Genomic DNA, 27,448 nt, shown 5'->3' on the forward strand with positions numbered 1-27,448 from the left:
CGGTAGGCCAGAACAGATGTGGGTTGGGGGTGTGATGCCACCGATAATGATGAAGATTATAAAATGTGAGGGAGTGGACTATGGCCAATCAGATAAGAGCATCTATGATACCTACATGCCGCACTTTGCTGTGGTGATGACACTACCATTGGAGGTGAAAGAAAGAAAATGGCTGAAAATCCCAGCTTGCTGAGGGTTACCCTAAGCATTAGCATGTCGTAGTGCCAATTGGGCTTTTGCATACGTGGCCAGCTTTGGGATTGGGAGCCTGGGAGCCAGAGTAGTTCCTCTGCTAGGCTCCGCCGCTGCCAGCAACACACGCCATCCCATGCTGTGAAGGGCGGGAAACTGCACTGGAATGTTTGCGAACATGCAGCTGGCCGTCAGCTTATCAGACGTATGGTGCAAAGCGAACAGGAGTGCTGCTCTCCTCCTCAGGCCAGTTACTGTGCATCTGTAGCGCGACTCAAGTCACACTCCTGGGCAACATGACAAACTTTTTTTTCTGAGTTATCTGACTCATCATCTCTTGTTTATCGTAAACCAGTAATGCGGCATATGGAGAGATACAGGATACACACTGTTCCCTTCATTTTAAACCTCAACATCTTAAAATCTGGACCGGAGGAGTTTAGGGTTGGCTTGACTTTAAGCTGTGCTGAACATTGCTTCTCGTAGGCAGTCAGGAATATAAATGAACTCTGTCATCTCTGAAAACTATGCTGATTTTTCAACATGTTGATTATTTCTGAAATGGTGTGTCTTACTTGGAAGTTTAAGTATTGAGAAATACCCAGGAGCCAAATCTATTTTAATTAACAAATGACATAGTGCTGCTGCAGTTGAAATGATCTCCTCGCGTCATATGTTTTGCCTCCTATAGCCCAAAGACATGCAGTTCCACTTCAAATGTGAATAAGTACTGACTGTCAGGTGAGGACTTGCACAGAGGGAGTATCTGCAGGAAACACACCTGATTCATGTGTCACGTGTGCTTATAATATATGTGTGTGTGTGTGTGGTGTGTGTGTGTGGGTGGGTGGGTGCGTGCGTGCGTGCGTGCGTGCGTGAAGTTATTTCTGTATTAAACCCCCTTGCTGGACACTCATTGTATAGCATACCTCCAGCATTGTCCTTACAGTGTGTGTGTGTGTGTGTAGTCCAGGTATATCTTACCTTGTGGGGATCAAATGTCCCCACAATGTGATGAATACCTGTTTTTTTTCCTTATGGGGACCAGTTTCCTCGTCCCCATATGGGAGAACTCTATTTTATTAAAGTCCGTGACTCCAATGAAAAAAGTAAAAATGCAAAAACTCTTGTTGGTTGCTTAAGATTGTCATAGATAGCATTAGCATTATCCCCATAGAAATGAATGAGGGGTCCCCAAAAAAATATGATTACATGACTGTGTGTGTGTAGTAATGTGATGTGATATGATGTATGTGTGTGTGTGTGTGTGTGTGTGTGTGTTTTTAACCCTCCTCCCAGAAGCCTGTCATTCAGCGTACCTCCAGCTTTGTCCTTACAGTGCACAGGGTGTGTGTGCATGTGTGTGTGTGTGTGTGTGTGTGTGTGTCTTTTTAACCCTCCTCCCAGAGGCCTGTCATTTAGCGTACCTCCAGCTTTGTCCTCATGATGCTTCTGATGCCAGACGGTTACTCTGGAGACCTGGGGAAGCCTGGCTCTGCTCACAGCATTTTTTTTTCCAGAGCTGTCTCACAAAACGGCGCTGTGTGCCAGCGCCAAATGGCTACACCTCTGTGACCGTTGCGATTGGCAAAGGGTGTGCTGTGTTGCCATGGCGAATGCCTGTGGAACGCCGCAGACTTGATGCTGACCTTTTGTCTGCGGAGGCTGAGTGGTGGGCTTGTGAACACCTCCCTTTCTGAGGAATATGTGGAAATCACCAACTGACGCTGATCTCCAAATCGGGCTCAATGCTTTCTGTCTTTTTTTTTTTTATTTTCCAGTTTTATGCTGAGCTAGCTGAGTGTCAATGACAAGATGCTGTGAGATTCTTTTCTTTGTTTGTTTTGTTTTCACTCTGTGAAGAGTGTCCTCTTCGTTCCGGGTGTTTATGTACGCCTTCAGGGGACGCTGCCGGACTCTGTTGGTGGCAGGCTTCCAATGAAGTGTCTGAGTCCCCGTCTGCACGCACTGATCTGAATCTTAGACTGGCAGGTGACGACAGGGACACAACGAGCAGGAATGTGACAGCACAGCCCTCCCCATCTTATACTTGTTGGAGGGGCAGAATTTCTCAGTGACAGCAGCTCTCGGCTCTAGTTTCTGCGATTATGCTGACAGATTCCCAGTCGCTGCATTCCCCCATCGCCATCCCAGAGGTGGGCTGTTGGGGCTGTTGGTGCTGTTGTTGAGCCTACAGTGAGAGCATGCAGCCCCGCAGCCCTCCAGAGCTGCGGGTGCTTCCTCCCTTATGTACATGATCGCATGCCATGCAGCAACCGTATCTCTCCGGGAAGCCTCTCGATAAGACGTCAGAGAGCCAGCCGGGTGTGGCAGGTGGGGGGGTGGGGGGAGGCGGAGCGTTATGGGGGCCATTGAGTGTGTCGCGGCCTCTTCAGCCTCACTGCCCTGGGCATCCGGTCCCCATCATCACCTGCTTTATCCCCACAGCAAATGCAGCTGCTATCAGGCTTCACAATCAGCCCACGCTTATTTTTTTCAATTCATACATAATTGAAAATGCCTTTTTCAAGGCCAGTGTTTTATGTTTGCCCTCTCTTCTTGTGTCAGGCCTTACACATGAATGAGCCCGGCCGCTGGCACGTCATGAAACAGAACGGCATTTCCCGTAACGGCCTTCTGTGCAGTGTACCGGTTGGAAACGGGGTTTGGCTGCCTCGCCACTCCTGATAAGCCCCCTCATGCCACCGGTAAGGAGCATGAGCCTTACCGACCGCTGTGCAGGAATGTTGCTGTAGTGTGTCTACACGTGTGTGTGTAAGCGCAGCACGCATCAGCCATGCACCCACGAGTGCGACTAAAACACAGCGGTGATGACGATAAAGCTGGCAAAAAGCATAATAAGAAAAGCCTGATAAACCAGATCTTCCCCCTCCGTGCTCTGTTCTTAGGCATGTAATCAATATTTTTGCTTCCTAAACCCAAGACCAGCCGCAGGTCCATGCAGTCTTGGTCTGTTTGGACTTATGACATTGTTGTACTTTGGACTGAATTACTGCCTGTTGCTGCCCAGTCATACAGCTGTTTTTCTCTCTGTCTATTGCCCCATGTTCTTTCCCATATATACTCGTATCCAAGAAATCTTGTCCAGGGAGGTCACATACGCTGGTAAGACTTAGAAATTCAGAGGGCAGTACAGTGCATGTATTGCATAAGCGGAACTGGTTCTGTCCCAAATCTCCCACAAGATAAAACAGGTTCTTCATGCTTTTTAAAACATACCTGTTGATTAGAGCTCTTTCACAGTGTCTTTCCACCACAACAAGAGTCGAATGAAGCATGCCTCACATGCATACTCTGGCACGCCGCTGTGGTTCTCAGGAGAGTGGCCTTGTCGGACAGTGGGCATTGCCCAAACCCGACTCCATTCCGAAATCCTACGAGTGGAACTTCCAAGCTCCAGTTTCACTGCGATTCCGTGGAGGCTGGGAGAGGAAGAACCATGTGCCCCCACCCCCAAGCCTTCATCATTTTCTGGATGATTCGGATTTTGAGAGATGATTTACTGCTTTCTTTCATTTCTCCGTATGGACATTTGTTTAACAGCACGGGTTTTGAGTTATGGGTTACCCCCTTTCTGCTGACATGAGGGTATGTGTATTTCGGGCCTGAATCAGGGAGATTTATGTGCTGGGGCTGAGGCCCCCAGCCGGAGCCTTTGACTTATCCGCCTGTTGAGCCGACACGCTAGGATGGAACTGTCTGTTGGTCGCTGCCTCGCTCCGGGGTTCTGGCTGTAACCCGCTGCTCTGGGAGCCAAGGGATGTCCCACGTGGCCATTTACACTTTTTGTTTTGCCCCCTGGTGGGATTCCTGAGTCAGCCAGACATTTCCTTAGCCCCGGGTGAACAGCAGCATAGCATCAGTAACTGCTGTCTGAGGTATTAAACTGAGAACTCCGTCACTCATAATGCTGTTATACTTAGCTTCACACTTAGCCTGAACCTAAAGGTGACCTTGAACGTGAAGCTGTCTTTTTCACGTCACAACATGGGCGAACCCTGTTGCCGCGGATTGTTGGGATTAAAGAGTTGTGTCAGTGGCACTTGGGCCCCCCTAGTGGTGGAGCATGTACACAGCAGACCCCCCCCCCAAGTTTGGACTCTCCTCATGTCCCCGTCTCACTCCCATACAGATTTTCGGCTCTGCACCATGCTGCTCTTACCGGCACCATAGACCTCATGTCGCTGCTGTTGGAGGCCCAAGCCACGGTGGACATCAAGGACAGCAACGGTGAGCAAGGCTGCTGATACCCATCGTACCCCCTGGCCAGGAGCCACCAGCCTCTGAGCGAACTCTCAGTGTTTGGTGCTCTCCCGCTGATCATAATGCAAAAAACAGAGAGCAGCTGCAAAAACCTGAATGATGTGCTTTGCTGTGCCAGAACGAATACATAATGTTCTGTTTTCTTCCTGTTGACAAGGGGACAAATTCTTGAGAGTAGCTGTTACCATAACTGCACTTAAGGATATTTTTAAATGGAAGTAGGGGACAAAGCGTTCAGGAAAATTAGTAGAAGACATTCCCTCGTTAGAGTTAATTATTATTTTTAGCAGTTTTATTGTGTTGACACTCAGAGTGGAATTTCCCTGAAAGAGTTTTGGCTGGTGCTGCTACACACGTATACACAGGAGTAAATGTTTTACTGGAAATTATCGGGTGGAAATCCCGCCTCCGTCTGGAAAAGAACAAACCAGGAAGCAGAGCTCATGTGTCTGTGTTGGACTGTGTTGTACCTGTTGTGACAGCATCTGTGCCCCCTGGCCCGCAGGCATGCGGCCTCTGCATTACGCCGCATGGCAGGGCAAGGCCGACTCCGTGCTGATGCTGCTTCGCTCCGGGGCCTCGGTCAACGGTGCCTCACTGGACGGGCAGATTCCACTGCACCTGGCCGCCCAGTACGGCCACTATGAGGTGGTGAGTATGCAGCCATCACGTTGTCCCCCCACTTGATCTCCATGCGTCTTCCTAATACTTCTCTAAGAAAGGCAGTGTGAACCCTCTGAGTGTTTCCATGGGGATTTTGCTCAATGCAAGCATTCTTCTACTCGTAGCTTTAATCCGCTCCAGCATTTTGCATTTCAGACAGTCCTCACTTATCAGCCGTTTAATAGGACGCAGGTGTTTTTAAAGACGCACTATTCGGTTTCCACTTTTCTCTCTCAGCGTAGGGAGGCCTGAGCAGGGTGCAGTATGAAAACCTCGGCCGGGTGCACCGAGAAGGGGCTCCGTGTTTAACGGATGGTGCCCTACGGATCCGGCAGGTGTGAAAGGTTGCTCAGCTGTCACACCACGCTGTAGAGGAGGATACAGAATCAGCTCCTAGCCGCCAGCGTAATGTCACCTCAGTCTGTGTTCATGGAGAAAATACAGCCTGACATTAAAGGCATAGTTCACCCCAAAACTGAAAAAGAATTTTTTTTTTTTTGAGGGGGGGGTGCTTTTCTGCAGTCTATCCATCTAGGTTGTTCTTCTAGGAGTTGGTCCACACGTCAATCCTATCATTGTGCAGAAAAGATTGCCAGGGAGGTTACGCATGTATCTTCTACACAGTGATATGATTGGTGTGTGGCATTCAATAGAAGAAAATAGTAATTTATACTAAATAGCAAGTACATTAAACTGCTCACTACACTTCGGGTGCTTTAATTACCAGAGAAAGAATTCCATTAACTCCGACTATATTCGAGAAAGGCCTGACATTTCTACGGGTGATATCTCTAAAACTGGGCAACTCCCAGTAGAATGACCTAGATGGATAGATAGCAGTAAAGCCCCTCTAAAACTTATCTTTTTCAGTTTTGGGGGGAACTGCCCCTTTAAATTATGCCTTTATGTTCAAGGATTCACTATTATTCTGTGTAATAATATTCTGTGTAATATTCCGTATAGGCATTTTGCTCATTCCCTCTTGCACATTCCATTGAATTTTGCATAATTGGTTTGTGAAATCTAGGTTCACATAGATCATATTAGTGTAAAGAAATAGAGGGGCATACATTAAAGAAATCCAGATAAATCTGCATTGAAGACGCAAGCCACAAGTGCGAAAGTGGTTTTGGGTTGTTAACACAGCTTGTGAAATCTGTGTGCATATGTTTGCCAGCTAGGTGTAGTGACTGTGCAGGAACCGGGTCAGTTTCTTAGATAGAGGATCTCAAGGGGTCATGCCGAATGAGGATGAGGTGAACATGGAGTTAAGGCTGATCTGCCATTGGGCTGCACTCTTCCTCTGAGCTCAGTGCCTGCTGGGCTGGCTTCAGGGGCTTTGTGAGTGCTTTCTGGAGATAAGGAAGCAGGAGGTCGTTTGAAGTTTAACCCCCGACACACTCTTTGATCCACTCCAGTCTGGCCAGCCCGGAGGATCCGGCTACATAGTCCCTGTCTGCTCTGTATGGGGCATCCATCCACCGCAACCTCTCCAGTTGTCTGGTACGAGGCAGGATCAGGGCACCGAGTGGAGGTTCAGAGAGATCAGAGCAGGATCAGAAGCCTCCCTGTCACCATCCAGTTTGTCCTGCTGGCCAAGTCATACGGATCTGCTTGTGCTGGTGCTGGAAAGATGGATTGAAGTCGTCTTATGGTCTCACGAGAAGCTCAGGAGTAGGCGGGTTTCCATGGTGGTACCTTGAGTCCAAACAAATGGGAGCTGGGAGAACCTTCCTCAGGGTGTTACTGAAACACATGGGTTTGGTTTCCTCACAATGCACAAGGCATTGAGGTGTGTTACCTATTTCACAAAGACCTGCCCAAACAATGCGTTCATGAGCTCGTCCGCCTGGCAAGTCTGTGCTCAGACATGGGAATCTGTCCGTTGTGTAGTATTCTTTTACATGGCTTTCAGCTGCTATACAATTCTGCACATTTCTCTTGGCCCTCCTTTCACATGCTCAGTCTTGCAGCCGATGCCCCCTTAACCCCCTGGAAGTGTGATGGCATGAAATACAATCTGTATAACAGCACCTGGTGGTATGAACCCAATACGGGCCCCGTGTGCTTAGCCCTGCTGGGGGACTGTGTGTGGTTATGTGACAGTTTGTCTCCTGTGCTCCTCCACTAGTCTGAGATGCTACTTCAGCACCAGTCGAACTCGTGCTTGGTCAACAAGGTTAAGAAGACCCCCCTGGACCTTGCCTGTGAGTTCGGTAGGCTGAAGGTGAGTTTTCTGTTCAAACAGTTCCTGTCTAACATGGATTTATTTATTAGCCAAAGTGATGGTGTAGTGATGTTTCATAGCTTCCCTCTGGAGCAGTGCGCTGAGAATCCACAGTGTACTCAGATATACCATTGTCTCATAAATCAGATGTTTAAAATCGGTTACTAATCTCTGTGCGCTGTGGGGGAGTAATGAGCTTAGCTTGGCGTCTGAGGCACGCCGGGGCGTATCATGAATGTGCTCTGTATATGGGGGGGATGTGTAGTTTCTGCTGTGAACTATCTGCTCTCTGCTTTGAGTTTCCAAGGTTAGCTGTGGGCATTTAACCTCTGACTCCTGTGTAAGGTGACAGGTGTTTTGAGGGGGTTTGGTTGTACATGGCACTGAGACCCAGTGGGAATTTCACCTGTGGTAACTCCCCCTTTCTGGACATCTGCTAAGTATGTCTTCATCGCCCCCCCAGGTCACCCAACTGCTCCTTAACAGTAACATGATCGGGGCCCTTTTGGAAGGAGAGAGGAAGGACGGCTCCGAGTCCTCTGCCAACACGCCCCTGCACCTGGCTGCCCGCAATGGACACAAAGACATCATCAGGTACGGCCACATGCCCCGCTGCCCCTCTGCCCCTCTGCCACCCTTTCCTGCTGTTGTGTCTGTGAGGTACGAGGCTGGGGAGCAGCCGGGGAGACTCCCATCATACATGCGGCTCTGTGGTGCCCTGGAAGAGTCTGATTGGTGATTGAGAGCAGCTGGCTGATTGGAGAGCAGCCTGCTCATGTCCTTTTGACCTGGGTAGCAGCCCTGGCTCTTTGTTCACTCGCGACCTCTCCACCAGGGATGCTAATTCGGAGGCCTTGCAGCCCGGTCTGTGACTGACGCACCACCTTACAGGTTTGGCTGGGCTGAGCCACTGGAGATAAAACAAGGAAGCTGGACATGGTGGAGCCTGGGCTCAGCAGGCACTGCAGCAGTGGGGTGTTGCTTTTTCCATGGCTCCCCACTCTGCACCCAGTGGTCTTCCCTGCAGAAGCAGTTACTTAGCGGTTCCGATCGGGACAGCAGGTTTGCCCAAACAGCGCCCAGCACGGTCTCTGCCCACAGTATCTCTGATGAGCTGGACCGCTGCTCGACACGGGACTGAGGAAGGGGTGGCTGGCAGCCATCTTTAATAACGGTGTTGCTTTCCAGTTTCAGCTGCTGGAATTCCATTACAGGATGGGTTTTGAATGCTTGGTACGACTGCTAGAAATCTTGCTGGCTTCACACTTTCCCTCACACTGCTATAAGGCAGTAGCTGTGCTCAGTGTTTTTATTACATACAGTCACACGTTATTATAACCTGAACGCTGCTGGTCAAAGTATCCAGCTGTGCTGATGAGTGAGACTGTTTGGATAAAGGCGTCAGCTAGGCAGGGCCATAATGGCAGGGGTATTGCTGAAGGGATTTTGAAGGATTGAAGTTAAATGCCGCTTTCTGGCCTCCTCTTCACTTTCTCCTGTTGTGAGTCATTGCTGTCAGGCTATGAGTCATTGCTGTCGGCCTGTGAGTCAGTGGTGTCGGCCTGGCCTGCCCTGGTGGGGTCTCCTGTTGTAGAGGAGCCTGGACTGGTGCTCCAACCTGCAATGGTGAGGCGTTGCTCTTCCTCATGAGTGCGATGCCCCCATACCACACATTCCCCCCAGCACAGCTGTCTGTGGCTGCTGCCCTCAGGGTGTTTCTGCACCCCAGGGATATCAGCCCTGAAGCTCTGTTTAACCTCATCCCTGGGGGTGTTTTTTTATGAAAAGCCGACATTATATACGTGTCATTTGTACACACGTATGTGTGTGGATGATCTGATCACATGAAGACAGGAGAAAATATACATGAAAATACTCATGTATAAAGACAGCAGACTTTTGCACAGGCCTGCATTTGTTTAAAAATGGTGTGAAGGTGTGGGTAGGGTGTCTCCCTGAAGGCCAAGCTGCACCAAGAGCTTTATCAGGCTACTTTCTTCACATTCCCCCGTTGATGAGAATGCAGCGGCTGTCTGGTGAGTAGTTTAGCTCCCTGACAGACAGGCACCCGCTGAGTCGGAGGGACATTAGCATCCTGTCAGTCACTGATAGCTTCACCGATAGCTTCACTCCTTCCATTAATTCCTGGGGGCTTTCTGTCCTGTCGGGACTTATTAAAACACACAAACCACTTTGTGGTGATTAAATTCTAGTGATAAGCCCATAGACAGAGGAGTGAATCATCATTATCAAGGCTGACTGCCCTAGGTTGAGGATGTCATACCGCTGAACCAGGTGTGTAGCCGGATCCGCTTCAGGCAACGGTCTGTGCTGGCAGAGTGTAAGAAGTGTAAAAAGAAGTCTGAGCATGAGAGCATCTCAAAGGTGGGATGGAAAATGAGATGAGTGAGAGGAGTGGACATAGAACAGCAGGTTTTCTTTTAAAAGCTGTTCTTGTTATGTTTGGTGGTGATACACATCAAGCAGAGAGAGGACGGGGAGGGATGCCAACAAATGCTCACTATTGGTATAGTAACCAGCAACGGTCATGCGTGGTCACCTAACTCTAAAGATGATCACACCATCCCAGAGCTCAGTGTCTGAGGAGCATCTCAGTGCTCCTTTGAATGGTAACTGACACGCCTCATGATTGAATTTAACACCTGGGGGCTGGGATGCGATGCGTCACATAGGAATGTGGCTGTCATTGGTCGAGGACATCTGTCCTGGCAGCAGATACATGGGAGCTGGGAAGCTCTACCCCCAAGGGCTGCTCTCTCTCTTCTCTCTCTCTATTTTTCTCTTTTCTCCTGACTTTCGTCTGCTATGCTCTGCAATTGAGAGCTTCTTTCTTGACATATTTGTAACTTAATATTTTTTAATTAGTTATTGATTTATGGCTCTCTGGTTACTTATTTAATGCTGTTTTAACTAGCTATTGAAAGGTCTGTCAATGCAAAGGTTGTAAAAGTTCTTCACTCTGCTCTGCCCAGGATGCTCCTGAAAGCAGGCATTGACATTAACAGGACCACTAAGGCAGGCACCGCTTTGCATGAGGCCGCCCTCTACGGGAAGACTGAAGTAGTGCGACTGCTGCTGGATGTAAGTTAAACTGGAGCTTTTGTGGAAGGCCTTTGTGTTAAATAGTGGTGAACTCTGTGCTTGGCATGTGCAGGTGAAGTGAATTGTACATTTGCTAGTTCTTTGAAAAGCTAAGTTCACTTAGATTCCTTTAACTGTCGTTGTACAAATATAAAACGAAATTCTGTTCTTCACACTGCTAATGAACTTGTGAACCTCCGGCTTGAGCGTCTCGTTATTCTGGCAGGCCGGAATCGACGTCAACATCCGAAATACCTACAACCAGACGGCGCTGGACATCGTGAACCAGTTCACCACCTCGCATGCCAGCAAGGACATCAAGCAGCTCCTCCGAGGTGAGCTTCAGCCGCGCCTGGAACCTCCCCTCCCCTGGCCGGTGGTAGACGCCTTTGCATGTCCGCCATGTCATTGAGGAACCCAGGGTCCTCTTCGCCCACTTCATTCTCTTTCTTTCTACCCTTTCCTGTGATCATCCATTATGTCATCTTTTTTTTTTTTTTTTAAGTCTTCCTTTCTGTGCTTCATTCATCCACAATATCTCCTTGCTGGCTGTCTGAGGCAGGGGCCTGTTGTTGGGTGTATCTGTTTCCCCTGCACTCTTGTGGGGGGGGGGGGGGGGGGATGCTGGTCGAGCCAGAGAGTGAGGCTCTCACTTCTGTGTGTGTGTGAGTATGTGTAGGATAAAGGTGTCCATGGTTGGTGCTATGTTCCCTTTAATTTAGCAGATTCTGTCTTTGATCTGGCTTTTGATATGAGGACTGAAAAGGGATAATCGGTGCTTGTAAAGAGAGCCCTTTGGAGATGGAGGTTTTCAAAGCACCTTAAAAGCTCACAAACCCCTCTTTGAGCCCCTGCTTTGTGCAGCACTTTGCTCCCATTAGCAGGTTATTCTTCGAGACAGAGGGTTGGGTGCTCATGCACCTGCACTCAAAGACCTGATAGTTTCTCAGTGTTGACCTCGTTTATTACTGGACTCTGCTGTTAGCTGCAAGACCCCTAACTTACCTGGACTGCACGGTTTGTGAAGCTGATCTGAAAATGTCTGTCTGCCGCTGTCCCTTATTGATGTCTGGGTTTCTCTCCCTCCTCCCCCTCCCGCCATCGCCGCGCTGTTAGATGCTACCGGCTTCCTGCAGGTGAGAGCAATGAAAGACTTCTGGAATCTTCACGACCCCACGGCCCTCAACATCCGAGCTGGGGACATTATCATGGTAGGCCGCAGGGAGAAATGCAAATAAGCCATTATCTTTGCCTCATGCTTTGAATCTTGTTTTGAATGGTAAATTTGCTGCCATTTTCAATTTCCTGAGGGGTGTTGGGAAAGAGGTATGAGTGACGTGTCCGGAAAGGAAATGACATCACGGATTACTGTACCTGGTAACATAGGTACATTACCATACTTCCTGCCCCTTCCCCTTTTCTTTTAGTCATCTCTTCTATAAGAAATTAACTACATGGGGCAGCCAGCCCAGTCTTGTTAGCAAACATGAGTCTCAGATGCTTGAGTTTGTGTAGCTGACTGCTGTCCATCTGGGACTGGCTGTCAACATTTTGAACGCATGCCGTTCACGTTGACTTGCTGTCTGCTTCGTGCCTGAGCCCACGGGCCTGTCGATGCTTGAATGGGCGTTAAAAGACACGAGTCATGATCGTCGGCACGTGTTTGAATCCCGGTGTGTTCGTGCGTGTTCATGTTTGTTTTGGATGCTCCACTTGCTCTGTATAACATGCCACTCCCACACCTGCCTCGGTTCACTTCAGTCTGCCTCCTGTTGAGCTTTACGTCTTAGATAATCATGAGGTGTCCCTCAAACGTGCTGCTGGACTGAAAATTACTTACATATTTAATTGTACCCTCATCAGGCCACCCTCCGGTTTTCTCAAAGTGGGATAAGCTTGTACTGTAGGTTTTGTATAGGTCTTGTTTTGTTGTTGTCACAAATTGCACTTTCCTTAGGAGAATGCTTTGCTGATGAGTGTTGGTCATAAAAGCTGAGCGGCAAGCAGAGACAGGCAGAGTGACTTGCCAGCTCAAGTTAATTAGAAACTCGAGAGTGTACAACACGATATGAACTCTGTCCAGGGGTTACTTGCCTTTGCCCTATATTGCTTCTCTTATCTGGACTCCATTGTCCAAGCTGTTTACTCCCTTGCTGCTCTTCAGAAGTGCACCCTAAGGGGCTCCTCTGAACATCTCAGAGCCCTCCTAGTCTGGTCTCCCGGTAATCTCGAGCTTGTTTGGTTCGTCTGAGAGTACAGGATCTAGCAGGGAGCTTGTGTTTTAGTTTTTACTTTGGGTTGAGACACGTGTGTCGTGGAGCCAGCGTTGCATAGTGAAGAACACGGCAGCTTTCCTCCTGCTGTCGTTCACATGGCTGGGCCCTTGAGGGCCTGTTACCTCCTGCTAGGTACAGTAGGCTAATGTAGCAATACCGCTACATAAATAAATAAAGCTTTACCAGCTGTTACTGACTTTACATCTTAACTGAATAACAGCGCTCTATTCTGTTCCAGTTGTTTATGTGTCAGTCCTGAACTGTGAAACTCTACACAGTGGATAATTATTTCATGCATTGTGAAAACTGCGACGACAGGGATATTTGGGGAACCCTGTGCTTATGGTGAAATTGGCCCAGTTACTATCTAAAGAACGTAAGTGTGAAATCCAGCTTATGTTGTGTCACTGCAGGAAAGAGAATTGAGCATCACAAACCAAAAATATAATTCAGAATAAGTATAGAGCAGGCATAAGCTGACATTCTGCACTGAAGCACATTAAGGCTTTATTGTGACTGTTAACCGTTAAACAGGTACTGGAGCAGCACATGGACGGCCGCTGGAAGGGGCACATCCACGACAGCCAGAGGGGCACCGACCGTGTGGGCTACTTCCCCCCCTCCATCGTTGAGGTTATCAGCCGGCGTGCAGGTCAGCCGCTGCCTTTCCCTTTGCTGGGTGACTGTTTATTTTTATGACTGCCTCCCTGTGCCCTTTGACACATGTCACTAACGCCTCTGGTGATATGCACGCTGACTTTGCAGCTGGTCTTCGATAGGTTGATTTGTACTTGCCATTGGTCACATTTGTATTATGATGTAGATAGAAGCAGCGACCTCTGGGTGCTTTGCTGTGACGTCAGCAGGGAGAGCCGGTGTCACCAGGCCGATATTTACGGTACAGCTGCCCTGCCTGTGAGTGGTACCTGTGAGGCTGAAACACTTATCGGTGCAGGAATCTCACCACCGTGACCCATTTGCTCTCTTCAGGTTCGACCATGTGACTGCCGCAGGTGTCACTTTAGTAAAACTTCTTCCCTGCTGTAATGAAGATCAGAGCTGTACATTATACAGAATTTGAGACATACCTACCCTACAGCACAGTGCTGCCGCAGGGCAGTGCACTCTGATACTGATCATCAATCATGTTTCCAGCTCACTGCTGCGTGAGAAGGTGAATGGCCAAAAAACAAAACAGCCATGAATAAACTCTGAGTCGGCTCATTGTTTAAAGTAGACGGGCCCTATCTCTTGTCTCGTCATGTCTGGGTGGAGTTTTGGCCTGTGCTGGTGTAAGCATTTCCTGTTGGGGAGCACTTCCTCTTGGCGTGCCTTGGCTCCTGCTGCACAGTCCACCCACTACCTCTGTTAGTGAATGTATCGCTGTGCACCATCAGATGTGCACGAGGGCTGCCGTCGCTGCTGATGGCGTGGTGACCAGGTTTGACTGAGAATAGGGGCGTGACTGCCTGGAGCTGACCACAGAATGGCCGCTACCACACATTCACTTCCCGCCCTGTAGGGGGCAGCAGGCCAGCTGCAGGCTTGTGACTGTCACCCAAAGCATCTCCTACCCCATGTAGTAGCTCATCCTGCTCACCCAGGTGTGCATGTTGTCTAGGGGTGGGCAGTATGACCTAAAATTATTATCATGGTATTTTCTACTTTTTGAACAGTGACAGTATTGTATCACGGTACTACATTTTTCCATGTTTTGGGAGGAGTAGTATGTCCTGTCCCTTTATACAAATTAAAAGAAATATTTTATAATATACCAAGTACAGTTTCATTGCTATTACAGTTGGGTATCAGCAGTTTTATTTAGAAAAGATTGAAAGAGTGACAGGTGATGTTTTGTCATATTTCTTTTATAATTGTCAGAGTAACAACGCAAAGGGAATGACAAGCTGTTTCAGCCGAAAACAGTGCGTTTTACTTTTCATTTCAAATAAAACGCAGGGTCGCCAACTGTCAGCTGTCTGGAGTGAGACTTTCAATTCCAGACAAGTCTGCACACTCACACACGCATTTACATGTATGTCACAGTTTTATTACCTTGTAAATAGTTTTTAGGGCTTGGAAACTACCCCAATGCTTTTGATGTAGCTAATTTTAGGTTTATAATGCAATAATATAGATTTTCCGTAAGATTTCTTGCGTGAGCATGCAAGTCTGAAAGCACGAGTGTCACACCAGATGCGTGAGAGTTGGCAACCCTGAAAACGTGCATGTTTTAATTTTCACCTCAGTTGATTTGTATAAAAAAAAAAAATAATTATATAACGTTGTTAAATAACGTAAACTTTGGCGAACATGAAGTAGATAAACTACGTCTGTTTATCAAACAGTATAAAATACATAATGCGTCTGAAAATTTTTAAGCTTTACAATTTCAGGCCATTCTGTTATGAACCTTACAGCTTTTTGATTAAGGGTGTTGGATTCGCTGCTGTTTTTAATACTAACAGCACATTAGCGCAAACAAAAGGGCTGCATAAGCCGAAGTTTGTCTTTCATAGCGGTTAAATAAGTTTCAGCTAGGTAGCTGTGTCTAATGTAGCGAATATATTCTACTTTTTAATTTGTTATTATACATATATGTAACTGGGTTATTGTTTAATGTGAATAATTACGTTCCACCCCTAATGTTGACTCCCCTCACCACACCACATGGTCCCCCTAGTGGCGAGTAGAACAGCACCATGACTTTGAGCTTTTCTCGCTCTCACGCGCTCACACACTGGGGTCTGCCCCCAAACTGGGGCCCGTCACATCGTCTCAAACCAGGCACTTCCTAGACCTATTTTTAGGATTGCCCACTCTGGGGGGAACATTTCCTGGTTGTGACAAAACAGACACGGTTTGTGTTCTCTGTGCCTGCTGCGAGCTGCTTCCTCCGTAAAAGGAAAAAATAACCTGCTCTTTGTCCATGTGGCCAACAGGGGGCATAATGCTATGGAAAATGACACTGTCACTAGAAATATTTAAATCATTGGAAGTTTTCGAGCAGCATTCCTAGTAGGGATATTATGTATAAGAACTGGTATAAGATCAATGTAAGCTATGCTTAACTAATTAAGTAAAACGCTTTGTGAAGTCCAGCTCTTGTCTTCAGTACATAAGGTTTTGTGTGTATATGATGCTGTGTGGTATTGTCATAAAGAGTGATATTAATTCATGATAAAAACATATTTTCCAGCATGATGATCATTTTGTAGTTCTCCCAGTTGAGAGAGAATCTGCAAAAGGAGCCTGTTGTTTCCAGGCTGTTGGCAGACGGTGCCTCTGTGCCCTTCCAGTTGCCCCCAGTCCGCTCCAGCCTGCTCCAGCGCTTTCTAACCATTGACCTCCCATCCTCTTTTCTTTACATCTGCTTTCCTTTACCATAAACCATCCTCTGTAATGGTCTCAGCCAGCCCTGTGTCATCATTCCATTCCTTTGTACTAAAAGCAGCTCCCATCTTGCCCTCTGTGATCTTTCCACCTGCAGGGGGCACCCTCTCCAGGCACGCCTCCCTACCCAACCAGCGCCAGCTCTTCCTATCAAGAGCACCCCTTGCCACCAGTCTGAGCTCCGCCCCCCAGTCTGATGACTCCTACATGTTGTACGCAACCCCCCCTCACCTCACCTTGCCCCGTACCAACGGCCTGGATGACAATGCAGGTAGAGTAGGCAGGGAGGTCGGTGTCCTCTGTCTCTGTCTCTCACACGCAAAACTATTCTGGGCAAAGCAGGCCATCATTCCTCACATAGCCCCTCACGCCGTTGTCCTTGTGTGGTGAGGTGATGCAGTCTCCAGTGGGCTCCTCCCCCAACGGGCCCGTCCCCCAGCCTCCTCCACCCTGGGGTATGGAGCACCGCTTCATGGCCCACGAAGTGTTTGTGTTTGCTAGGTATGCGAGCCGGCAGTCCCGCCCTCCTCTCTGAGCCGGCTTGTCCCAGTGAGGACATATGGGTCCTCAGAAACTCAGTCACTGGTAAGAGTCACCCCCAAACCTGTGGGCTCTCCATAACCCCCCTCCTCACCCCGCTGGCCGCATTCATCCTCCATTGCGCTTGTCATTGCCCGTTCTCTTGTGCTGCCCATTGCCATGACAATGCTGGGAATCCTGGGTATACCTGGAGCAGCCTTAAAGAGAAGAGCCCCCCCCCCCCCCCCCAATGGTTATACCCCCCCCCAGGCCTGCTGCCCACCTGCTCTGGCCCCCCCACTCATTTCCTGTACAGGTATACCAATAGCGCTTCCGCAGCCTACACGTATCAATGCCCTCCCCCAGTTCCCAAAAATAAACCTCTGTGTCTCAGAAGGCACAGGATGCCTTAATGGCCGCTTGCTCGTTGAGGCCCAGAGCCCCGCAGTGCTTTGCCGCTCTCTGTGCGTTTTTCCTCCATTTGATTTTCCACTGAAATATGGTAAGTGACAGCTCTGTTGACCGAGGCTCGGTCCAGCTCTGAACAGGGTGACATGCAGGCAGGTGACCCCTTCCGGTGTCTCTCTGTCTCCCCTTTGACACCCCTCCCCGCAGCTGGGGACAGGAACAGCGTGGGCAGTACGGGCAGCGTGGGAAGCACTCGGAGTGCCGGAAGCGGGCAGAGCACGGAGAGCAGCCACGCCCCCAACGGCTCACAGCACAGCACCGGAGCCGGTGACCTCAGCAAGGTGCCGTACTCAGCCTAACCCTGCTCACTTTCATATGGTTGCATTCAGTGCCTGTGATTCTTTAATCTGCACCCTTAAGAATATATGGCGTTTATTATCGCTGCCAGCCAACAGAATGGGATCTAAGGCCTTGTAAGTGGTAGTTTAACACTCAGTGCCATGTGACGTTTTTATATGCAGCAACTTCCCCCTGTCTGTGATAAGATGGTACAGAAGCTCAGCTCAGGATCTGACCCAGTCAAGCAGCCCGACGTGCTTCAAGGTCAGTTCTTTTCCTTCCTGCTTTCTTAGCATCTTAGCTTATTAAATACCTTTGCTGTGTCTCCATCCCGGAATCAACGTAAGACGTGATGACGCTCATGCCTGATTGCTAGTCATGTTTTTTGTGAATGAACTTATCTTGTGGAAGTGAATTAACAAGACAGTCTCAGGTCTTGCATCCTAGTTGAATGTGGGCTTTTGGCACTCTGGCCTCGACTTGTTCTGAATGAGAAGGGAGCTGGAGGGGGCTGTCTGTGTGTCTCCTGCACTGCTCTGCACCCCCTCAGCCTCCCCACATGTTAAGGCAAGTCAGAGAGTCATAAAAGCTCCTTGCACTGAGCGGGTCCTGATGGTGTGTCACTGTGAATGCAGAGATATGAGTCGCCCTTCTGCTTTGCCATTCTGGGGTTTAGGTGGCTCACGGCGACAGAACCTGAACAGCCTGAAAGCTGTGGAGCAGGGATTCACCCAGCAGTTTGTCCGTCCTGAGCAGCTTCTCGAGGGCAGGGTGAGGAGTCCGCCCACAATCGCTCGCTGTTCTAATTTAATTACTGCATTTAATTGCTGGTATAATACTTTTTGTTTAGCTTGTTAAACAAATTGCATGTTGTTTTAGCCTTATAAGTAACATGAATAGGGAGTGATGTGCAGCTTAGAGATCGGTGTCCATATCCAGAAGGCTGTCTTAAATTCCCATATCTGGCACTTCAACCCTAAACCCCAACTTCTCCAGGGACGCTGACTGACCCTGCTTTCTCTCCCAAACTTTTCAGTCACTTTGGACTGGTAGGATTAAGATGTCTGGTGAGTGAAAGCTTCTAGCTTTTTTCTTTTTTTCAGGATGCCGAGGCCATTTACCAGTGGCTGAGTGAGTTTCAGTTGGAGCAGTACACAGGCAACTTCCTCAGCGCTGGCTACGACGTGCCCACAATCAGCCGCATGACGCCTGAGGTAGGGCTGCTTTACCAGGGTTGCCCCAGTCACACCATCTCACCTTTGTGCTTTCACTTCCTGCTCCCGTTGGTTCTCTTTATGTGTCTTGTGAAGTTGTGTTTTGTCCATGATGTTGGGATGTTTGGTTGGGTGGATGAAATTTTGACTTGGTGCTGTGTGTGAATCTTTGTTTCGTGAAGCTGCTGTGTTCTAACGTAAATCTGGTTTCTTTCAGGACCTTACTGCCATTGGGGTGACCAAACCAGGCCATCGCAAGAAGATCTCCATAGAGATCGGAAACCTGAGCATCCCAGAGTGGCTGCCGGACTACATGCCGGTGAGCTGCCCTTTGAGGGGGTGATTTACATGGGAGCTAATCTCATCTCGTATTCCTGCTGTATAATAACTACAAGGTACCGCAGACTTCTGCCAGTAGTCCTGTAAGACCAGGGCTTTGCCCCCTTTGTTTTGGTCTTGACTGTTGCTGTTTCCCTTTTTTTTTTAGTCGGACCTCACTGAGTGGCTCAGCGCCATTGGGCTTCCTCAGTACCACAAGAAGCTGTCAGAGAATGGCTATGACTCCATTAGCATCGTGAAGGACATCACCTGGGAGGACTTGCAGGAGATTGGCATCACCAAGCTGGGTGAGCGCACGTGATCCCCAGCCAGCCTTCTCGCCGTCCCACGAGGTCTGTGTCCAAGATCCAGAGGCCGTTATGCCGGTGTCCTAATCTAACTCCCACTGCTCTGCTTATATCTCTTCAGGCCACCAGAAAAAGATAATGCTGGCAGTGAAGAGGCTGTCTGACATCCAGAAAGCCCACAGCCAGGCAGAGGCGGGCCAGGGAACGCTGCGCCGGAAGCTGCCTGGCGCACTGGACTTGGTGGCCATTGAGTCCCTGGAGAGTGGGGAGTGCCCCTCACCCCACACACCCAAGATGCTGACTTTCCAGGACAGCGAGCTGAGCGCCGAGCTGCAGAGCGCCATGTGCGGCTCCTACAGCGGCTGTCAGGATGGATTAGCCATGCGGAGTGTGGCGGCCATGTCCGTCAGCCAGGAGAGCATTGGCACACGCTCGCGGGGCTCGGGACACTCCCAGGAGCCGCCGGCCTTGGGGGCCACGCGCAGTCGCTCTCAGGAGAGCCTGGGCAGCGGGGACAGCGGGGGCAGCCGCTCGAATGGCAGTCCGGGGAAGGAGCGTAACATTCCTGAAGGCCGGGACCAGCGGCAGGCCCTGCAGCATAAGATGGAGCTTTTTCAGCAGACTGCCCCCAGTGCAACGCCTCCCCACACCCCCAGCAAGGCGCCGGGGTTCGTATACCCGTCTATACCGGCGAAGCTCACATCGGGCGGCTCTCTGGCACTGGCTTACCAGAGCACCTCCCAGGGCCCCACTGCTAAGAAGGCCTTCAGCTACCTGCAATCCCACTGTGGCAGCTCCGACACACCGGGGGCACCCAGGCTGCCAGTGAATGGTGACTCCTTCAGGCCCAAGAAGCGCACCCAGAGCCTGACACGCTATGCGCTGTCGGACGGTGAGCCCGATGAGGATGAGCTGCCTTCAACGCCCTCGGGGACCCTAGCATCCTACGCCACCCTGACACGGCGGCCAGGCCGCAGCCAGCTAGCCCGCCTGCACTCGACCCCAGAGGGCACCGTCGGCCGCAGTCAGTCGTTTGCCATCCGCGCGCGGCGGAAGGGACCTCCCCCGCCCCCGCCGAAACGACTGAGCTCGGTGAGCGGTGGGACCAGCCCTGAAACGCCCGCGGCAGTGCCTTCCAGTGGAGTGGAGGTGGAGAGCGCGGGCAGCGTGAAAAGCATATCGGCCATGCTGGACCCCACGGGTTCCCGTGTGGGAACATCCCTGGTGCCCCGCAGACTGGACAAGTCAGGACCAACAAAGGAACTCATGACTACCCCAAAACCTACCTCCCCAGTGCCGCCTCCAAAGCCAGTACTGCCAGCAGAGCTGAGGGAGCCAGCAGGAGGCCGGAGGCGGACGGTGAGCGAGCCGGCAGCATGTGAGAACAGTGAGGGCAAGGCTGACAGCAGCGTGCACTCCGACATGGAGGAGGACAGCAGGGGCGGGCCAGACCTGGAGAGCTCCTCATCGCCTCAGCACAGCTCCAGCGAGTGCATCCCCTTTGCTGAGGAGGGCAACCTCACTATCAAGCAGCGGCCCAAGATCGGTGGGCCCCTAAAGCCGGACCCGAGTGGTAAAGATCCTGAGAAGGCCCAGGTGGTCAAGACCTCCGACGTCCCTGAGTTCAATCTGAAGGAGTCAGACACGGTCAAGCGGCGCCATAAACCCAAAGACAAGGATCCCCAAAAGGAAGAGGCACCACCTGCGGGGCAGCCTAGTGGGGCACATCCAGAGAGCGATGACGCGGTCAGCCGGAGGATTGCCGAGATCGAGAAGAGCCTTCTCAGCTTAGAGAAAGGGAGTTCAGCTGGACGGCCGCAAAAGCCCCCCCTCTCCCCGAAACCCGCCAGTCCTGAGAAACCCCCTTCTGTGCCTCTTCAGGTCCCTGTCTCACCCGCAGGTAGAGCCACTGCATGCAGAACACTACGTTAATTTAATATTTTTAATAAATATCAGATTTGTAGCGATGGCTTGCCGCCCCATCCTGGGTTATTCCCTGCCTTATACTGATAGCTTTTGGGATAGGCTCCAGACCCCTGATCCTGCATAGGACAGGCTGGTATAGAAGATGGATGGATAAAATAATTTGCACATGCCCTCCTTAATGTTTTCTGTGCTGTCTGTCCCATAGCTCATGCACTAGCCTGAACTTCTGATTTGCTCCCAAAAGCTCGAGTCCCCAGTGTGACCCTCAGCGTGGTGCAGAGCGTGGCCTTCGTGGCCCCCTCACCTGAGCCCGGCCCTTCCCACCTGCTGAGCCCTCACGACTCGGCCCCGGTGACAGGGAAGGTGGGTGTGTGTCTAGGCCGGGAGCCGCGCCTGACCTCAAGCACAGTGGTGGTGAAGCGCCTGGAGCAGACCAGCAGCTCCCTGGAGGCAGCGTTGAAGGCTGTAGAGAGGGAGCTGACACTAGAGGGCAGCACTGACAGGTGAGGGACGCCTCTGCGCCAAAGGCCTCGTATGACTGCCATAAGCACGGCAGCATATAAGCAGCTGTGCTGTGTTTCTACATCAGACACCTTTTCTTGGTGTCCAGTAAACCCTGTAATGGTCTGTAGATTTACGTGTCCATGAAGTTTATATCTCTGATGTTCGTCCTACAATTTCAGCCCACACAGTTCTGCCAGCATGGCGAAGTCAGCTGGAAACATCCTGGATGACATTGGGAACATGTTTGACGACCTGGCTGACCAGCTGGACGCCATGCTGGACTGAGCCTGCACTCTGCCACAGACCCTCTTAGGCTCTTCAGCCTTGAAACTCATTTTCTAAGCTTCATCACCCAGCTGTCAGTTTGGGTTCTTTGTGAGTTTTTTTTTTTTTTTTTTGTCTATAATTTTATTTTTTAAACGCACCATCGGAACAGTAAAGTTATGGTGTCACAACGGAAGCACTTAAAATGCTGCTGTCTGCTGGGGCGTAGAGGCTCCGCGTGAGAACTGTACTGCTGTGCAGTGACGCGGGGTGGGGGGCAAAAAGCGAGCAGAAGCACCAGCTGGAGTGACCCGTCAGACGGCACGGGGTAGGAGCGAAGATGTGGGCTGACGGGGACTTGGGCAGAGAGATGGGGGTTGGGGGGGCACGCCAAAGATGGGCAGCTATATGAGCCCCCCACCCGGCTTTGGGACTCTCTCTTCCCTGCCGCCTCATGTCCCCAGCAGCACCTGGAGCCCTTCTAATTAACAGTGCTCACTGTTTAAAATGCTCCATCACTTTAAAAACGCAGGCGGGGTGCAGGTAAAAATGCTCTATATTTCTTGTTCTGCCCGCTTAAAAGCCTTAGAAATACTGCAGTATTAGGAAGTATTTTTCATAGTAAAAAAAAAATCATAATATAAAACGTTAATGTACAATTAAGTGGTTTTTATAGCCTTGCTTATTTTGTTGTTACCTCATGCTGATTGGAATGCCTTACCCAGGCCAGACCAAAACTCAACTGTGGGACGAAGGAACATAGAAAGCACATAGAAGATGATTCCATGTTCCTGTTATGTAAAATATTTACATAATGGTGTTTTTATTATTATTATTTTTTTTAATAAAGGGAGCATCGTTTTTTTTACAACTGTTAACAATTATGGAGTTGAAATGGAAAACATAATTACTATATTAGCAGCAACATTAACTATTTTGTCTAATTTAGAATTAGTATATATATTAACTAAGCCCTCTGTGTATAATATGTATATGAAATATTACCCATATGTACTTCCTTCATATGTTGCTAAGAAAGTGAATGTAGTTTACCAAAGTCTTTTGCAGAACCTTTCCTCTGAACGGTGCATACTTTAGCAGTTCAACAAGTAAAAATAGGTTTATTGTTGTGACAGAGAGCACTACAGTATTTTGTGAGAAACAAGCACAAGTATTCAGCCATAACTGAGAGGGAAGTAGAGTCATCACTCCCTGAAATGTCACTAGTGAACACTAATGTATGACCACATCAGGCCAGTATCTGCCAGTGTTTCTCTGTCCTGGTCCCCACAGCCCGCTCTGTGCTGGTGTACCATTCAGCTGAGTGTGGCTTTAGTGTAACATTTGAGCTACAATACTAAAGAATATTATAGTTCAGGAGTTCATACAAAAAAAAAAGGTTTTATGTAGGCGCTAATAAATGTCAGAATTTGAGAAGCTGAAAGCCTGTACTTAATTATCAAGTTGATAATCCTATTAAACAAGTAATTCTTCGTAAAATACTTCATTTTTAGGGGAAAAAAACTATAGTCAAAACTATTTCAGACAAATTTAGTATTTGACTGGAAAATTAAATTTGAGTTCAATGCATTTGTAGAAATATGATTTTAATTTACTCAAGGAATAAAGCTTTATCAAAGAAATCGCAAGGAGCAGGACTGAGAAACGCTGATACTAAAATATAGCAAATTAAAGAGAAATGTATAGCCCACGCATCAATGCATTATATCTAATAGTTTTGTCATAAATTCCACATTTTATTGCTGCATATTTCTTAAACAACCATGGTGACTGTGGTTGTATCATGGTGTTCCGTGTAATTCACAGGACCCGAGTGGTTTTCTCCAGTCCATCTTGATAGAGTACTCGCAAGTGATTACAATTCACTTGTGAGCACATAATTTAATACAAAAATAGCTTTTTTGGGGTTGCGGAACCTATATAATGTATGTTTTTAACTGTTGCTTTTGCGGTATAGTTTTCCATAGTGTCAGCATACTGTAATTGTTCCCTAACCATGAGCTGCTTCATTCCTACAGTTAACTAGCATAAGCTCTGACTAACTGGTTTCAGTTGTGCTGAAACAGGTTAAGACCAGTTTTAAGGAGCTGATGCCTGGCTGCTTGTATACAGCTGAAGCACCTTATGACAACTGGTCAAAATGCAATTCAATAAATTCTGATAGAATTATACAAATTGGTCTATACAGCACTTCTTCTTGACATTACACACACAGTGCTGGGACCCAGCGTCACACCCACGTCTCCGATGACAGCACTGACAATTCTTCAAAGCTGCAGTGAAAATCAGTATTTATTTCTGAATACAGTTTTCTTTGAGTAAGATGGATGACCAGTGAGGGGGGGAAATTACTGTACTAAAACTGACTACGACTCATTTTGAATAAACAATAACTGAAAATCCCAACATGCTCATCCTGTAGACACAGGTACACAGGTCCTAGCAGTTTAACAGAATCAATACAATTTTTAAAACGACTGCAGACTATTATACATAGTTTACAAAATTATCGATATTGGTTAAAACAAAAAATGTTGATGTGATTTGGGGAGCAACGACACACTGGTTGACCCTGGTTACCTCGGGTCTCTAGGACCAGGGTTCGAATCTCCACCCTGACTGAGTGAATGCACTTTCAGAAAATGCCATTTCCAAGATCTCCCCATGTCATTGTGGAGTTTTATCCCACAGTGCAAAAACATGCTAAACTGATCCTATCCTGGGTTATTCCTTACGCAGTGCCCATAGATTCCGGGATCATTAAGAACAACAATGAAAGGTTAAATATTACTCCTTTCACATTTTTCAGCCATTCTTTGGCTGATGTAGAATATTCAGTCTTAAAACAATGCATCAAAATTCAGCTCGACAAATGCACTGTGTGGCCTGTTTTGTCACATGAAGGAGGTTCAGGTCCAAAGTCCTAAGGATTAGCCAAGTGGAAAACGAGCCCTGAAGGGGTCTAACATTTCCATGAAAGGGGAGCAGAGTTCAGTAATTAACATACTTGTCTTACCTAAACAGGGTGCTGGTGGAATACGGCACACATTACCATGAAATATCCATGCTATCAATTCCACATCACCTTAAGAGGATCTTTATCTGTTTTTTTTTTTAAATATCCTTTTATTCCTTCCGAGACACCTTCCTAGTCCTGAAGCTATAATCTGCTCTTCAGATTCAGTGCCTACAAGCTCCTACTTGAATCATTTGAACTCTAGCTAGCGAATTCTCCTTCGAACAAAACCGGCATTGGAAGAGGGGAAAAAACAGTAAAGTTAGTAGTGCTAAGAAAAGGCAGTGGCTCAGATTTTATAAAAATTTTCCTTTAAGAAACAATTAGCTGTACCATAGAGGACTGTAAATGTTCCACAGGCAAGATGTGAAAAGTAAGACAAAAGAATAAAATTATTGCCCTGTTTGCCAAAGATTTTACAGTTTAAATTAAGACAGAAAATACCCCTTTCAAAGTAAGGGTGAATCATGGAATCAAAAAAAAAAAAAACACATTCAAACCTTCTTAAACGACATGCTCTATCAAGCCTTGATAAATCACACACAGAACAGGGCTTCAGCACTCAATTCACTAATTTAACATAATTTTCCCTCTACAAAGAGGGATTCCTACTCTTTTAAACATTGGATACAAATATAAAGATTATGGTCCCTACTACAGAAATATAGTGTCTTTCATTCTTACTGGCAGCTTGTATTTTAGCTGAATGGGCAATACATTTGTTACACAGCGGAAATCACAGCAGGTGGGGCCATCCTGCTTCCCCTGTTCGACATGAGATAGGAAGGAGCAGCTGTCCTAAAGGTTGCTGAAGAGCTCGTTCCTCTTGCTCCAGTCCATGGGTGGGGCTCTTTTGTTGGAGCGTTTCTGATGCGCTCGTTCCTTGGCCTGCTGGAGGGACAGAGTCAGGGCTGGGGCTGCGTCCTCCACCTTTGTTTCCTGAGGCACATGCACTGGCTGGGGACTTGGGATGGGCTGCTGAAAACAATTCAAGGAGGGAGACGATGGAATTTTAGGTATGGTGTTTAAATAGTTAACAATACATGACCATGTGCTCAAAAAAAATAAATAAATAAAAAATCATGATCTTCATTATGGTTATTCTAATGGTATGACCAAAATACACCCCTGAATTTTATAAACACTGTGACATATATTTTAAACAAATTTCCCTCCTGGGATCAGTAATGTTTTTTTTTAATTCTATTTAAAGAGATTACTAGTTTTTATCATCAAATTTACTCTTTTCTTGGTTTGACTTCAGGAATCAAAGTGGGAATCTTACAGACCAATGCCGACATGTATGGGTATTCGAGAGTGCATTCGTTTGTGAGAGCTCACCGCTGGGGCCTCGGCACTCTGCTGCTGTGTCTCTGTAACTGCAGCAGTGGAGATGGTATTACTTGGATGGCTAACTGTTGTGTCCAGCTCTTTGGCCATTTTCCCATTAACCTGTAAGGTCCCAAGAAAGGAGGATCAGTACGATGCTCCAGGTAAGAGCAGCTGGCAAACAAAATGCTGCTGTTAAATGCATGTCTGTTAAATTATTTTTCAAAGAGGGAAAAAAACACATGGTTTAGGGCAAGGGTGGCCAGTCTTATCCAGAAATGGCCGCTGTATATGCGGGTTTTCACGGCGATTCTCCAATTAGGTTACTAATTAGAGGACTGACTGGCTGAATAGTCCTCACATCTGGGCTTGAACACCTGACCTAAAATTTATCAAAAATCTGCATACACACCGGCCCTTTGCAGATAAGATTGGACACCCCTGGTTTAGGGCATTAACATTCCACTAGGGGGCAGGCTTGACCATAAAAAGTCTAGATATCTACTATCATTCCACTGAAGATTGAGAGCAAGAAGTGGGACTCGGTCATTTTCAATAGCAGGAGTTGAAGCAGCTACTATTCGTCATTGTCCTGTTGATAGTCCACCTCACCACTGGAGGCTGCAACACCAATCATCAGTGTTATTGTAAGCAGAGGTAAATTATGGCTCCTTAAAATTGATTTATAAAGATTTTACACTCAAAAATAAGGATATGTTCAGAAGTATAAACCTATTCTCAAAACTCGGTAATGAAAACCGCAACAGTAATGACATTCACTTTATTAACCCATATAGGCCTGCTTTTTTCATGTCCTTACTAATTACAAAATCCAAAGCACAACCATTTTGAACTTCTACTACACTGAAGAATTAAAGAGTCTGCAAAATGTCAAGTCCAATGAGACCTTGAGTTTGAGTTCTACGGCTCATGCTGTGAGTCGACTTGCTGAGGATTAAATTTTAATAATGTATTCTTGTTGCCGTATTAAATGTTTCTAGATCATTTTCCCCCCATTTTACCATACAACACAGGCTTTTGTGACACAGATAATCCACCATGCAGCTCTGCCTACCCCCCATGCTGAACAACATCGGTCAAAGCCTTTCCATCTTCTCCAATGCCTTATTAATTGCACACTGAAA

General features: G+C 48.0%; 2 protein-coding genes across 8 annotated transcripts in view; one reads left to right on the forward strand and one right to left on the reverse strand.

Annotated features, from left to right (window-relative positions):
* Nucleotides 1–24,133, forward strand: part of LOC125741837 (caskin-2-like) — a 53,776-nt gene extending 29,643 nt beyond the window's left edge. For 2 of the 6 annotated variants that reach the window (XM_049013249.1, XM_049013250.1), the window contains exons 4-22: nt 4,346–4,443; nt 4,982–5,127; nt 7,271–7,366; nt 7,830–7,960; nt 10,360–10,468; nt 10,695–10,803; nt 11,585–11,679; nt 13,279–13,396; nt 16,235–16,408; nt 16,639–16,722; nt 17,272–17,405; nt 17,586–17,667; nt 18,080–18,174; nt 18,507–18,617; nt 18,835–18,936; nt 19,105–19,243; nt 19,365–21,143; nt 21,414–21,672; nt 21,853–24,133. In XM_049013249.1, the coding sequence (XP_048869206.1) occupies nt 4,346–4,443; nt 4,982–5,127; nt 7,271–7,366; nt 7,830–7,960; nt 10,360–10,468; nt 10,695–10,803; nt 11,585–11,679; nt 13,279–13,396; nt 16,235–16,408; nt 16,639–16,722; nt 17,272–17,405; nt 17,586–17,667; nt 18,080–18,174; nt 18,507–18,617; nt 18,835–18,936; nt 19,105–19,243; nt 19,365–21,143; nt 21,414–21,672; nt 21,853–21,958 (3,967 nt within the window). In that variant the 3' untranslated portion in view covers nt 21,959–24,133. Of the gene's footprint in view, nt 1–2,760; nt 2,901–4,345; nt 4,444–4,981; nt 5,128–7,270; nt 7,367–7,829; nt 7,961–10,359; nt 10,469–10,694; nt 10,804–11,584; nt 11,680–13,278; nt 13,397–16,234; nt 16,409–16,638; nt 16,723–17,271; nt 17,406–17,585; nt 17,668–18,079; nt 18,175–18,506; nt 18,618–18,834; nt 18,937–19,104; nt 19,244–19,364; nt 21,144–21,413; nt 21,673–21,852 lie in introns of all 6 variants that reach the window. The other 4 variants (XM_049013253.1, XM_049013251.1, XM_049013252.1 and 1 more) reach the window with 4 other exon arrangements.
* A 99-nt stretch (nt 24,134–24,232) lies between these two features.
* LOC125741838 (Na(+)/H(+) exchange regulatory cofactor NHE-RF1-like) overlaps nt 24,233–27,448 on the reverse strand; it is a 29,133-nt gene continuing 25,917 nt past the window's right edge. Inside the window, exons 5-6 of one of the 2 annotated variants that reach the window (XM_049013256.1) lie at nt 26,316–26,426; nt 24,233–25,949 (exon numbers count right to left, since the gene is read on the reverse strand). In XM_049013256.1, the coding sequence (XP_048869213.1) occupies nt 25,773–25,949; nt 26,316–26,426 (288 nt within the window). In that variant the 3' untranslated portion in view covers nt 24,233–25,772. Of the gene's footprint in view, nt 25,953–26,315; nt 26,427–27,448 lie in introns of both variants that reach the window. The other variant, XM_049013255.1, reaches the window with a different exon arrangement.

This window comes from Brienomyrus brachyistius, chromosome 5, assembly GCF_023856365.1.
Source record: "Brienomyrus brachyistius isolate T26 chromosome 5, BBRACH_0.4, whole genome shotgun sequence".
In the NCBI taxonomy this organism is placed as follows: domain Eukaryota; kingdom Metazoa; phylum Chordata; class Actinopteri; order Osteoglossiformes; family Mormyridae; genus Brienomyrus; species Brienomyrus brachyistius.